General features: G+C 37.8%; 1 protein-coding gene across 2 annotated transcripts in view; it reads right to left on the bottom strand.

The window, feature by feature from the left end:
* The window catches only part of gmds (GDP-mannose 4,6-dehydratase), a 55,033-nt gene extending 39,541 nt beyond the window's left edge, over positions 1-15,492 (bottom strand). The window contains exons 1-5 of one of the 2 annotated variants that reach the window (XM_066677817.1): positions 15,288-15,492; positions 6,129-6,173; positions 5,700-5,787; positions 4,685-4,705; positions 3,472-3,581 (exon numbers count right to left, since the gene is read on the bottom strand). In XM_066677817.1, the coding sequence (XP_066533914.1) occupies positions 3,472-3,581; positions 4,685-4,705; positions 5,700-5,787; positions 6,129-6,173; positions 15,288-15,383 (360 nt within the window). In that variant the 5' untranslated portion in view covers positions 15,384-15,492. The remainder of the gene's footprint in view (positions 1-3,471; positions 3,582-4,684; positions 4,706-5,699; positions 5,788-6,128; positions 6,174-15,287) is intronic. The other variant, XM_066677818.1, reaches the window with a different exon arrangement.

Raw genomic sequence — 15,492 nt, 5'->3', positions numbered from 1 at the left:
TATATAGCTAAGACTGCCACCCAGAGTGTTAGAAAATATAGAGAGGGAGACTTTTTTTTTTATCCAAAAAGAACACAGTGCCTGAGGGAATGGATTCAAGACAAGAATGTGTCAATATACTCACACCTTTAGGGATGAGACAGGCATTATTCTCCTTCACAAAATAGCTACTCAGAAATGTTCAGTCTAGTGTGTGTGTGTGTGTGTGTGTGTGTGTGTGTGTGTGTAAAAAAGAGAGACAGAGAGAGAGAGAGAGAGAGAGAGAGAGACAGACTGTAAAGAATGCTGGTCTTGAAAGACTCTATACTGTCAGTCAAATCACCTCAACAGTTCCAGACCAGCTTGGTGCTGATGGAACATTAGACGTCTTTCGACATCATTAGACATCTTTAACTGCTGCAGTATGCAAGCAACACAATCAACCTTGGCCCATAAATCTGCCACAAGTGATAAAATCCTGAGGTGTGTTTCTGTCATGAGAAACCACCTATCCTCCACTTTGGTGCATTCCATTACCACTAACTCTTCTGGTGCTTCTACTCATGCCAACATGCTTATTACTGCACATGTTTATGTTCATCCAAAACCAAAAAGATGTCAGACCACGACATTTTGCTACATCACTAAACAGAATAACAGAGGTAAGGTTAAACCAGTATTAAGGCATGAGAGGAAACATTTAAAAAATAAGACACTATTTTTGTTTGGAGCTGAAAGAAACATGCACGAACAATCAGTTAGGGAAAAAAAAACATTAAAATGGTACATTTAGCTTCAAACATATTTCATAAAAACGTAATAGACTGGAACTAAATAAATCACAAAAAGTACGTCAAGGATCTCATGGAACATGAGCAAAGCTCTAACCACTGAACTGTTATTCATGTCTATCACAGCTAATTAAATCAGCTCTTGTTGTTCTTTCAGTGTCATACACAATAAATCATGCCTTTTTAATCTGTTTGTGGTGATGTGATGTAATTCCTTTGAATAAAGCCTCGCTTGTTTGCGGTGACATAGGCCAATGCAGTAGGTGATTGCGAATGTCTGATTTACACACATACTTTAAAGCAGTGTGTGTGTGTGCCCAACCTTGAGGCATATCATAAATAAAATAAAAATAATAAAACATACCTAATAATCTGTATAGCTATAAACGACCAATTTCTAAAACCTGTCAATTATGATACTGAGTTTTACATAATCATTTATTGCAGTTGGCAGACACTTTAAAAAGGGGCTGACCATTTTTATTCATTTTACTGAGGTTAGGGTTAGTTAAGTTAGTTACTTAAGACTGTTGCTCAAGGATTTTTATTGGTACAGCATGGTGTCTCATCAAATTCAGAAATATCTGTTCCTATTTTTACTTTTTATTTTGTTTATATATTAACTACAAAAACATTTATTGTCACAATTTAATTTTCCAAAACATTTTACCTATGAAATAAACAAACATTTTATTAATGTGCCTTTAAGATAAATGTAACAGATATTTGAGCTGACTGGCTGTCTTGTATTGTGCTTCATTCATTGTAACACGCCTCATATGGGTTTGGCTAAAGCCTTAGGCTAAACAGATGGATAAATGTGAATGCACACATTGTCTTTGTGATGTCACAAAACAATGTATTCAAAATAGGCTGTTTTTGCAGCCAGGTTTCTCTAAGTGGGTCTTAAAGATTGAGGAAGAAATGGCTTGTTTAAAGAAGGGTTTGTAATGCAGCCAAGTGCAAAAATGGGGGAGAAAAAAACAAAAAAAAAAACAAGCTAATATCCCTTTTCATTTATTGAAAACAGTGTCTCATGCTGCGTCAACTTATGAATCCTTTGGCTTCAGACAGCAGCACACTGCTGACCCCTACATGCAACAGCTGGAAAGTGTGTGGCATGGTGTCTAAATCTCAATCCAGTCAGAGTGCAAACTATATTTACTTCAATGTTTTTTTTATTTAAATTTTTTTTTCTAAATATTAAAAACATTTTAACTTGCGGTGTTAACTTCAAAGGAATCACAAACTTTCTACAGCTATGGTACTCCACATAGCAAAGGTGCAGTTTGATGTTAGTGCAGTTTTTTGTCCATTTCCTGTTCTTTGTAACAGCATTTAGTACTTTCTTTTCTGTGGATGGACAAAAACACTTATGTTGAGACATGATACAGCATTCTTTAAGAATGAAGGTACAACAGAGCTGCCACAACCTATCTGAGGGTAAAGTTCACAGGCCTAGCTTCTTAAACAAAGTGTACAACTTCTGAGAAAGACTGTCCTTTGAAAATCCTTTCCAGTAACAATGGTGCCAAGCACCATGAACATGCCAATAACAAAACTGTTATCATTTATATCATCACACAACAGGTTGCAGACAAGGTGCTGTTGTTAATAAAGCCTCATTCACATTTGCATGAATGTTCCACCATTTCTCATTTTACTAGCAGCTTTATCTCATCTGAATTATTCAAGTCCGTTATTTTTACCCCTTACAAGTCCACTCCACTGTGACTAGTTTTCAGGAAGTACAAGAATTTTACACTATTCATCTGCCATCTCACTGTACTCCTTATGTGCATATACAGATGGCAAAGGCATACAGACATAAATTATTGATTTTTGTGCAATGCCTCATCGATTACTTGTTACTAGCTTTACTGTCTTACAAAAGAATATTTTATGCTGATCCATTTATAACTAGTTTAACATTTCCATAGCTATATTCAGAAATGTACAATAGTAGCTTACTAACATCTGTTCTATTTTACTATATGCTTTCTACATAATCACATTAGTAGGAAAATGTAAATAAATCCTCAGCCTGAACAGACTTTTTACTTTGTGCTCTTATGGAAATGTACCTGCAATGTACATAAACAGTAATATTTACTGACTGGTATTTGCATGGAGAAGTTTTAAGTAATGTTTTTCCACTGAATTTGGTTATTCAGATTTGTTTTATTCCCAGATGGGAACACTCATTAGAATGGTTTTCCTCCATTCAGCTGGTTAGTAACTGCAAGTCTCTGTTTAACTCGTCATTTCCCTCCTCATCTCAGCCTTCTCCTTAATTTTACTCTCTTGACACTCAGTGGCCTTTGTACTCCTTATTCAGTTCATAAAAAGACACCCACACAGGTTCACTCTATCACACAGAAACACTTCAATTCATCTACTGTCCAATCCCACTGACAAACATCCTCCTGGACAACTCCTGGGTGACTAAACATTAGGAGTGAACGCATCTTGTCCATGTCTCTTCCCACCTTCTGGAGCCGGTCACTGGCTCATCTCCCACAGCCAGACGGCATTCACAGTCATTAAAAAGCAACAGGGATGTGTCTATGTGCATCCTGAATGAGGTAAAACTACTACAAATCGACACAAAGACCTACATGTATATCACAACCACAGAGACAAACATGGGCAGCGTAAAATAAAAACACACATGAAGGTTTATAAGGATAGTGTGTTTTACCTTGACATGGCTCTGAGCTCCCAGGTTGTAGATTTCCGTGGGTTTGACTTCATTGATAATTTTCACCAGACATGTGCTGTCCGTTAGATCTCCATAGTGCAACTTCATGTCTATAATAAGCACATCCATACACACATGCAGAAGGCACAACATGTAATAAAGGTTTTTGAAAACAATCTGAATGACAATTGTGGCATGAAAGATAGCTTAGGCAAAAATTTATATTTGACAGAAAACAAGATCAATGAGCAAAACTAGAAGAAAGAATGAAACCATAACGACTGAGAAAGTAAACAATAAAGTAACAAATGTGCAACACAACTGGTTCCATTTCTTGAAATCAAAAACTGAATAAGTGTGCTGCTTAACGTCACATATCTAAACATATTTAGATGGTAATTTAAAGTCTCCATTAGGCTGCGCACTATGATCATTTTTAATGCAATTGTGATAAGTTATGTTTATATTTTATCAATATTCTTTATTTAAATATATCGTCAGAACGACAATTAAAGGACATGGACCAACTGGGTGTTTCATTACAACAGAGCATAGTGGACATACTACAGTGCAATATGTACTGTATTAAAACCTTTCACTCATAGGTTTATTTTGTGGCACAATTGGTGCATTCTGTTCCAGTGTTTCAAACGTCGAAACTAACAATATGTAAATACTAAACGGAGCAATGCAAACCTTTTAGCAAAACTAACAAGTCCAAATATTTTATATTTTTGCTTTCTCACTTGCTCTTACTTCCTGACACCCAAAGTGTCAAAATCTGAGCAAAACATTTTTCAGACCAAGAAATGTTCTTGTTTTGTTACTAATGCAAATTGTAATCAAATAAATAAAAGTAGGTCCTAGGACTAAACATTTTCTCTCGCGCATAGATATACCCACTCCCAAAACAGTAGCTAGAAAAGATTAAAAGACAGAAAAAGTGAAAGCAAATACAATGAACTCTATCACCAAACAAAGGCGGCTTAACGATCCAGGTGAAGATCATCTACTGATTGGCAGAAACATCCCCTCAAACCCTCAATATGTTTTAAAGTCAAAGTCTGGTTTTCGGGTGTTGATTCATATCCAAATCACTTATCAAACCATGTGTGTCTCATAATTTAGTGAATCACAATCCTGAAAACCAGAGAGACAAGAGCAAATATCTACATAAAGGGAAAAGGTAGTTTGTATATAACAAATAACTTACACCCTCTGGAAGTTTCAGTTCCTGTCAATGTGTGGCATTAATTAGTGTACAGTTATTTCATAAACATGAAAATGTATATGTGTAAAAAAGGTCTTTTTTTCATATATTTACCAACTGAAATGTATGGAAGCATCATATGTTTTTTCTCTAAAACTCTGTTCTAAGAGTTTGCAGACATGTCCTATATTTCTGGATGGTCTAAATTACGTTATAACCAAAAAAAAAAATGCATAGACACATTTGCAGAATAACAATATTTTTATATGTATATGTCTCACAGACTTCTCAGATTTCTTTCTCACACAATCACTGTGTAAAGGCTGGGAAACATATGAATATAAGCTACTCAGTGAAAGATGAGCATTTCTGTTCTTAAGTGAACTTGTTCATATCGTCCATACGCAATCAAAATGTTGTTTATGGAAACCCAAATGAAACCACTGGTTTTCAAACTGTGTTCCTGCTCAGGCCACAGCTCTGTATATTTAAGTGTTTAGTGTTCCAATATATCAACCTCATTCCATCCAGGTTATTGTCCGCAGTGCTTTCAGGAGATGAACGGTAGTGTTAGAAGAATTCAGTTTGATGCCCTGATTTAAACCTTTTATATAACACTGAAGAAATGATATTTAAATAGTCTAACACTTCTAAAAGAGTGGGGTTCTTTAAGGGAGGTACTTATATCTGTTTAATGCTATCAACAAAGACAAGAAAATCATTATTCAAGATGCCCATGTAAGCTTCAAATAACAAAATGCTTACAAGAAGTTCTTTATCTTAACAGCACTGGAGTAATGAAGGCACTTTAGTTGTTAAAAACTTGTAAAACATCAAAATTAAAAATAAAACTACAAGCAATGTATCTAAATATATCTAGTGGAATAGAAAGGAAGGAACACAAAGGTAAAATAAAGATGTAATTGATGTGTAACTAAGCAGATTTTACCAGTTACTAAACGTAATATGAGTATACTGTATCAGCATTGACATTTGATTGTATTTGAGGATAACTCACTTCCTTCAGTGTGTGTCTGAGGGTTTTTGTAAAGATGCTCAATTCTGCCTGTGTTAAAGGAACTAGACCTGCGGAGGATACCGTGAACCTGCCGAAGAGAAGAGAGAGAGAGAGCAAGAGTGAGAGTAGTTATACATAAATACCATAGAATGAGAAAACTGCCATGTAAACAAAGAATATAAATTGAGAAAATGTCTGAACTCTATTTATTACCACAGCATTTCTTTTCATTCTAACTAAATAAACTTCCATTTGTTGCAAATGTTTAGAGAATGGGAAATGAGCAAGAACAGTGCTATTATAAAAAGAGTGTGTTTGTGTGTGTGTGTGTGTGTGTGTGTGTGTGTCCTGTGTTTCAGAGTGGTATGAATGCCCATGTGTTTTCAGTGTTGCCAGTGTTTCCTAATGAACAGGTGTCTCTTCTCTTGCCTCGTAGCCTTTCTCCAGCAGAAACTCAGCCAAGTATGAGCCATCCTGCAACCACAAAGACATAGTTTTTTTAATGCAGTTACATGGAACACACACATAGGAACATTCTCTTATTATTTCTGACCCACAGCACACATGAACCAAATGTTTACGTATTCCAATGACTATTTCCCACAGCTGACCAATGTGGTAAAAGAGATCTACTGGCTACAGAGGTGGGTAGTAACTAGTTACTGTTATTTAAAATCAAGTGATACATACGATACTAAATTCCTGTAATACTGCTGAGCCCTTGGTGGGTGGTTGAGCTCTAAGAGTGCACCTTATGGAAAACTGGGCACTGCATTAATAAGATCAATAAGCTAGGCTCTCGCACTTTTTCTCATATATATTCCCTCCTTTTTCCTTCTCAGACTTCCCAACCACACATTCTAAAACTCTGGAACATTCCACTCTGGCCATGGCATTCCGCCCCCCGCTTCCTGCTGGGGTGATACAGGCACAGCCCCAAGACCTCTGGGAAAAATGAGAAAGGAGCTCTGGCATTCCACAATATGTGAGAGTGTGTGTGCGGGCGTGTGTGTCAGAGGGGTCTTTCTTGGACAGTTCTCTAAGACAAAGGTGCGTCCACGTTTCTCCTTCCTGCACACATTTCAATACTGGCTTAGATTCAAGAGGTCCACGTTCTGCACAGATCGGTCTCAGATGAACCCTTCTCATCTGTTTCAATGAGGTGACCTTTCCTTAGGCCACATTGATGAAGTCTAAACAGAAGAATAGTGGGGAATAATAAAGATTTTTCTTAATAAAGAAATTTCTGTCCTGAACAGTGATCTTTTAACATCTCTGTTTTGATCCATATCTAAGGTTTCTAACTTAAAGTCTTTAAAAGCACAGGGGATATCACACTCTACCTGAGTTTGTCCTCATTTGGGCAAGAGTTTATTACCAATAGGAGTAATTATAATTATACACAAGATAAGATGTAAAATATCCTATGCCAATCCATTAAAGCTTCACATAGGTCCCACCCCACTCTCTTCCTACTGGCAGCCACATAATTTCTATTGTTCCAATCCTAGAGCTACACCCTAATGTTGCTGTTGCCATTTATGATCTGATCTGCAACCAGCAACCCTTAACATCTACGGTTAGTCATTGAGCCCAGCCCATGAGTACCCAAACCACCCACTGCATCACTAGCTCTTCACAGGGGTCATCAGGAAGGCACCTCCCCTCGTCAGTGTTTCGCTGAATTAAGCCCACAACGCCTCCAGAAGGCTCAACAGTGGAATCTGGCATCCCAGACCCACCTCCCTCCAAACCAGATTTACGGTCCTACCTCACCCTTTACCATCAACAACCGTAAATCCACACTGGCCTCCCTGGTGACTAATAACGCGTTTCCACTGCATAGAACCTACTCGACTCCACTGGCCAAATCTGGTACTTGGTCCTGGAACTGGGTAGGTTTTTAGTCCCAGCTCCCCCAGGGTTCCAACTGTGCCGTGTAGGTACTAAATGGTGACCTGTAATCCCTGCAGAACACTGATTGTCCAGAGCCATGTCAATTACCATAAAATGCAGAGCTCATACAAATCCAGCACAAACTCACTGCTTGTAAAAGCTCATGTTACAGCAGCTTTCACAACTCCGCTGCCATTGTTGTGGTTTTTGAAATGCCAGCGATTCCTGTTAGAGACTGGGTTTTGCAACGTCACCAGGTCCGTTACGCAGGGGAGCCCTGTCAGTTGGATTGAGACTAGCTTTAAGCGTGCCGAATCGAGCCGAACCGTGTAGAGACGATTAGAGCTGGACCCATGTGGCGAAAAAGTGACATAAGGCTATACCTAGCCTAGTTATTATTACCAATAAGAGAACTTTAACACGATCCCTAACACCAGACTCATTTAGGCCTAAATACATTTAAAAAGTAGTCTACTATCACTTACTGCTTTATTGTTTGATTGTTAGAGTTTAAAAAGTACAAAATAAATAATTAGTGTCTCTCTATAATTAGGACAGAGTAGTGCTAAGGTAGGTTGCTAATATTACGTGTATCAACAAGTAAAAGGTTATGCATTGTAATTATATTGATTGTGTGATGACGTTTGACATACAAAACTCAATAAACAATAGCTTGATATTACGAATAATGCTTCCAAACAGTCATATCAGTTAGAGGACACAGAAAAAGATTAAATGGAAAATGGTTGGACTGGGGGTGAGACACATCCAAATTTGTCTTCACTGTCTCTCTGTTTATTTTTTATTATAAATACTTAAAAGATAACAAAAAACAAAACAAAAACAAAAAACAAAAAACAGAGAAACAGTACCGTCACATGAGACAGAGAAAAAAGCAGAGCATTTTTAAGTGTCTGCGAGTGCATGGCTGGGTGTGTGGGTGTATATATGACGGCTACTGGCAAACTACAGTGTGGACTTATAATCCCCTCTGATAAATGGAGCTTATCGGCTCACTGGGACTGTTGGGAAACGTGGTCTGTTTCCCCCAGATTACACTTTCAGACAGGAAACCCAGACAGACATGGCATTCCAATCACAGCACACCCATACACACATGCACATACACACATAAGCACACCTCTCCAAACTCCACCACTTTCCTAGAATTTCTCATCATCTCCAAACTCTCAGTTAATTTACAGTAAAATCTGAAGTTGGTTTGCTTTGCCTTATTTTGCCTAAAAAGTAAATCAGATTGTGAACGATAAGAATTTGTCCACAATACACCATCACAGAGAGACTGTTGTATCGTGCTGATACACATACAGTCCGCTGCAGTTCTTATAAGTTGTCTACGTACTGTGCACATCAGTGGAATGGGCAGACTCTCGGGACACAGATAATGCAGGTCGCTCTAAAATGGACAACTACTGAATTAAAACCAGAATAATTTTGTAATTCCGTAAATGAGATCTCGTCTTCACAAAAAACAAAACAAAACTGTGGCACCACGACACCTGACGAGCCCACAAACACACACAAAGGATACCAGAGCTTACATAGGTTGTCCCCTTCAAAACAAGACCTAAGTTGAGTTTTTCTGTCAATCCAATCGTTAGTAATCCTCATGTTTGTGTAAAGAGGACTTACAAAAAAAAAGAAAAAAAAAGTACAACAAATAAAAAAATATATATATGTGGATCTCTGCTATGGCCGTGTAGTTTGGGCTCTTAGCTTTAACGACACGTCTATCCAGTCTGTAGATCAATCAGGGGAGATGCTCAACCAAGGACCCACCTAAGAGATGGGCACCGTGGGAGACGACACAGACAGTTTTATAAGGCGAGCGATCAAAACAAACAACAATCACGTTTTCAAAGCTTAGATCCCTTTCACTGCCTGCACTTTCCCTACTGAGACCATTTAAACACAATAGGGGAGTGAGGGCCAATCGGGGAAAGCGCCATCCTTCCAAGGTGTCTGGTCTTAAAGGGGAAGAGCACTGATTAGAAACAAGACTAAATATCAGAATATACATGGTGAGTCAGAACTTTTTTCCTGTTTGGTGAGGGCAAAAAGACATTTGAAGAGGTGCATGTGATTAGTCAAGGAAGGTAAAATGTTGCCATTAAGCTTTGATAATACAATTTTTTTCTGCAGTAAAATTACCTATATCTAAATAATAATCATTTTCCTTTGGATAAAGGTTGGGGCCCTTGAAGATTCCAAAGGAATATTTCAAACAATATTCCAAATTAAATTTAGAAAAGTGCCTAAAGTGTATTGTTGTTTTGATCATATTTTGACCACTAAAAATTAATTTCAATATCTTTAAAAATTCTGAAGGCTTTTCAGTAACATTACTTCATAAAATTGCCTCTAGTTTATTCACTGCCTCAAGATTTGAGTATGTAATTTTAGGCAGAAAATGAAAAAATATATATATCTGGAGGGTTAAGAGGTAAAAAACCAGCTTGAAAAAAGAATCGTGATAAAATCGAGATTGTGATCCTGCAAAAATCGTGATAATGTGTTTTTGCTGTATCGCCCACCTCTATGACTATGAGGCTATGCTATTATTAAGGAGTGTGGGTGTGATACACTCAGATGTTTGGTTTCTCCAGAAAGCTGTCTAAATCACTAAAGAAATCTTAGCAAGGCTGAATCATTTGGAAACACCTGCATCAACATCCTGTAGGACATTTCATTATTTCCATCAGTTTAATCAAATTCATATATTTGGGAAAGTCACATAAACCTCTTTTAAAATTATTCCATTATAAAATTTTCACAGACTAAAGGTTAAGTGAAGGAGCTCACATCAGGGAAGCAGTGTGGCAAATAAAGAATACAATCCAAATAAAACATGTTTAAATAACCTGGTTATAAAATGTTAACTGTAAGTCTTGGGTATTTTTCTGCATGAGAAAATGATATTATTCTGAGAACAGTATACTCATTCACTAATTCAAGTTTATCTTTATGTTATTAGGAACAAATATTAACAAAACATTTCTCCCACGCTTGTGTGCACAGAAACGTTCAAAGCCTATTTTTTTGCAGGCGTATAGTCATCCGCGGTCACGTACTGGCTTCATCCAATCTAATATTGCCCCCTGCTGTATGAAACGTGAACTGCACTGGTGGTCATGTTCATGTATTATACACCAACAAAACTTTAGCTGAACATCAACACCTTCATTAAGCGTATTTATCATTCTTTTCGTTACTTTACAAAACAAAACGATACACGTTTGTGATATAATTAGAATAGATATATCAATAAAGGGGGGGGGGCACGGTGGCGCAGCAGGTAGTGTCACAGTCACACAGCTCCAGAGGCCTGGAGGTTGTGGGTTCGAATCCCGCTCCGGGTGACTGTCTGTGAGGAGTTGGTGTGTTCACCCCGTGTCTAAGTGGGTTTCCTCCGGGTGCTCCAGTTTCCTCCCACAGTCCAAAAACACACGTTGCCCTGTGAAGGACTGGCACCCCCTCCAAGGTGTATTCCCGCCTTGCGCCCAATGATTCCAGGTAGGCTCTGGACCCACCGCGACCCTGAACTGGATAAGCGCTTACAGATAATGAATGAATGAATATCAAAAAGGGAATTTTAAATTGCTGAACCAATGCTGTGATAATCTAGCACTTACTGCATAAAAACAATCCCAGCTCTTCTTCTAATGATAGTGTTATATGTAATGCGAAATATAGCACAACATTAATATATGCATCCCATTGCAACAAAAATGCCATGTGAGCTGTGACTCAAAACCTAGGCCAATATGAGCCAACAGCAGACACAAGGCATTTTGTTTTTCACGTAAGGGGAAAAAAAGGAGGGAAATAAGCCACAGGTTTAAGGTGTTTATATAAGTACATTATCACTCAAACACATAAATCCATAACATAAAAGTATAACTTAGGCATAGGAAACATTGTCCTGTAGGTGGCGGGTCAGTACAAAACGGACACAAATTATACCTAGGTCTTAATTTTAAATACATTGATAATAATTTAAATATAAATATGGCTGTCCTTTTACGCTTGATTTTAAGTGATTTTTAAATATAGTATGTAGTAATAATTATAAAGAATAATTATTTTAGAACAAATGAACTTTTGCTTGGATTTGGCACAGAATTTCTGAGATATAGTCTATGTCTTCCCTTCAAGGCACTCTTCATACAGTTTCTTGTGGTGTTGCTTATGTTGTTTCAATGTACTGCTTTCCTGTGTCCAAACTTTGACAAGGCAGGTTCTGCACAACACCTCATTCTCTTCTACATTCTCATTTCTAAACCCAAAATATTCCCAAATAATGGAGGATGCTTTCTTTTTCAGAACCAAATCTGCTCTGCTGTCTTTCGCTTCACTAAATTCTGACATTCATTTTCCATACTCACTTTCCTCAAAGCATTTATGAGCACTCTCATCATCCTCTCTAAATCAAGAAGGCTGTTTTTCACAGGACATTAACGCTCATACTATATATTTTGCGATGCGAACACCTGTTGTGTTCGTTCCTCAGTATAGATTTGTGAATGGCATACCCTTCATCCTTAGTAGACCTGTGTCCACTGATGGAGGATTAGAGGATGACCAACACATGCTGTAAAGTAACAGATGACCTGCTGTCTTTGAATTTACAACTACAAAGCGGACAGAGTAGGTAGGTGTGTTTAACACAGTAGACAGTGAGTGGACACACCGTTTTAAAACACACTGCTGTGTTTGATCCACTTATACCAGTGCAGCACACACTACCACTCCATCACAATTCCAGCACTAAAATCATACCTTGTATCGAAACCGAAGGATATACAGACTGGAATCTGCTGACAGAAAGTAAATCAAGCAAAAGTACATTTTTACAGAAATAGCTATGCAGCCAAGGTCATAATATAGGGTTTGTCTAGTAATAATTGTAACATTATCAAGATGTATTTATATGGCATTATAACACAGCTCATTTAAAAGTAAAAAAAAAAAAATTCACAAGAACATGATGTCATGAACGAGTGCAGGAAGAGATTAGAAACAAGGAAGTAATTGGTGAGATGCCAATGAGAACAAGAGAACTAAATATACATATTATACAAATAATGCCACAGCATTATTTAGTCACATGTATCAGGTTGATCTGAATCAGAGCTAATCCAGGCATATTTCACTGTAGAGGGTACAGAAAGAATGTGTCCCCAATCAAGTTCTGACCGCTTCCCATTTACTGCATTCTGGTTCTGGTGTACTTATAGAGGGGATGTTAAAAAGGGTCATCCACCACCAGCAAAAACAGGTTGTTTTCAAAAGTTAAAGAATTTCATATGTCTACAGTACTTCAACTGTGCTAAGGTTTGCTCTCTGTCAACGATGTGTTACAAATTACAATATACAAATAAAGGTGTAGCCCCCCCAAATCCTTTAAGAATATACCTAACCCATATTTAATGATGGCTTAGTTTGACCATTCATACTGCTTGATGTGTAATACAAAGCAATTAATTACGTTTACAATACAACTTCATTAATCAGGTGCACAAGCACACACTTTATAGCTTTAGGTTTGTTAGAGGTTCAAATTGCTCAAGCACAGTCAGGGAAGGGCTGAGTCAACATTACACCTCCGCTCCTAAAACTGTGCCTAGTACTGTTTTATTATAGTGGGGAAATCTTTGGCACCACTGTAATAAACCATAATATCATAATAATAAACTAAATTATTAATAAAATGTGTAATTACTTTGCCCCCACTTCCAATTATCACTACAAATGTAACAGATTGACATGTAACAATGGTTTCTTGGGAAAAGACTCTATAATTGGACATTTGTTCTCAGCAGATGTGGACTGAGGAAGCACTAGCCAACAATTTTTGCCCAGTCACTCAATATCTATGTGACCTCTATAATATTCCTGAGGCTGAATATAATAAAATTCTCACAGCAATGATCCAAAATGTAGTGTGAGGCCTTGCACACTTTTGTAAAATCAGAAACGATCAATACCCGTGATATATAAATAAATGTTGTATGAACAAGTGTCTACAAACCTTTGAACATATATACAGACAACAAATGCATACACCAACCCCCTCCAAAAAAAAAAGAATAGAAAAAAAGCAAAAAGAATGTTAATCTTGTTCAGTTCCTTGACATATGAGAACTACAGAAAGGCTTCTAGTTACAGTGAAAAACTAGGTGTACCTAATTCACTATTGTGCAACTGAAATGTAAAAGCCCCGGGCTGAGTAAACCCCATTTATGGTTGTGTATCATAACCACACCTCAGTAGACAATGACCATGGTCAAGACTAATGGGTTCAGTGGGAAAAGTAGCCTAAGAACATATAAAGACACAGATGGAATTTTGACTAATAGCCATTTAGACAAAAAAAAAATGTCGTTGGTGTTATCATTCTTTTTGGAACATAACTTTTAAATAAAATGCTAAGGATCCTAAGCATCAAGCAGTAAAACATCACAGGTTCAGTGATTAGTAGAATATTTTGAGCTAATAATGGATGACTTAAACCTAAGTGTAAATGAATATCTTCTGAACATTTTTAGAAGACACCAGTGTCTGCAAACGTATATTGGTGCTTTATGTATTATATGATTTTACAACATTTTTTAGCTAAAAGTCACCGACACTGTAAGCTGCACACCCAGAGAAACCGGACATGCAAACGAGTCAAACTGGAAACCGGCTTTTCTTTGTGCTCTCTGAGTTCCACGTCAGACTGATGAGCTCGGGGATGAAGGGATGAAGAGATTCTGAGGCGCTTTGTGGAGAAATATTTAAAATATGTTCATCGCAGCAGCAGCAGCGCCTGAATAGTATTGTTTAAATTTTAACGGTCACTACGGACTTTGACGGAGAGACCGGCTCCCATTCCGTTTGTATTTAATTCACTCTCAAGGGTTAAAGTGCTTTTACAACATAGTTTTATTACTCATTTCGACAGAAACCAGTGTTAAAAATTCATGGGGAGAATAAAAGACTTTTAGGAGAACGAAAATACTGAAAACGAGGGGGGGGGGTCAATCCTGCACTAAGGCACAAATATAACGCAAACTGTACACGTTAAGTAGGATCAAACATAGGACAGTTCTGTTATATAGTGATAGCTAAGTGTGTCTAATGTTCAAAACCTCCAAAAGAAAAAATGAAACAGATACGTTGGAGTTGACAGTTAGTTCTGAGAAGTTAATATGGCTAAACCGTCACTGCCAACACTGCCCATAATAAGGAGGAAACGATAGAGAAATGAATATCTAGTGGTAAACAGTATTGTGCATGTTTTATGTTGTGTCAGTTAGCTACAAAACTGTCAGAAAGAGAACTGTTGGTCGATGTTACTACAATAAGGAAACAGCAAACAAGCATGTCAATAATAGCATAACTTCCAAGAACCAGTTATATGTTTATGTTTTTACTGTCATTACAATGACTGGAGTTCAATCCCAAAGGGCCCCGACTCCCTGCGTAGGGCTATAGCTAATTAGTGCTAGCTAGGTTCTGAGTTAAAGAAAAATACTGTATTGACTGTAGGTAAAGACAAGCTGCAAGCGCACTCCGTAGCACTTAGTACACATTTAGGTGTGAATTTGAAACCATTATTTCAATAACTAGGTAGTGCACTCTAGAGACTATGCAGGGAGTTGTGACCCAGCCTTTGACGCTGTGTACCTGTCCGGTGATGCCGGTGATGATGGCGACTTTCCTGCTATTGGACGCCTCTCCATTGGCGGCACATCTTGTGGGATTCGCTGCGCATTCAGCCATGTTTCTTCACCGGGGACCGCTCGACTCTTCCAGCGTCAACAGATACGCGTGCTAAAGGCTTATAGCTGCGCGATAGACGCACCAGGAAACTAACACGAGCGACCAATCA

The sequence above is a fragment of the Hoplias malabaricus genome, chromosome 7, assembly GCF_029633855.1.
Source record: "Hoplias malabaricus isolate fHopMal1 chromosome 7, fHopMal1.hap1, whole genome shotgun sequence".
Lineage (NCBI taxonomy): Eukaryota > Metazoa > Chordata > Actinopteri > Characiformes > Erythrinidae > Hoplias > Hoplias malabaricus.
The sequence above is the reverse complement of the archived record's forward strand: the minus strand, read 5'-3'. Positions and strand labels throughout refer to the sequence as shown.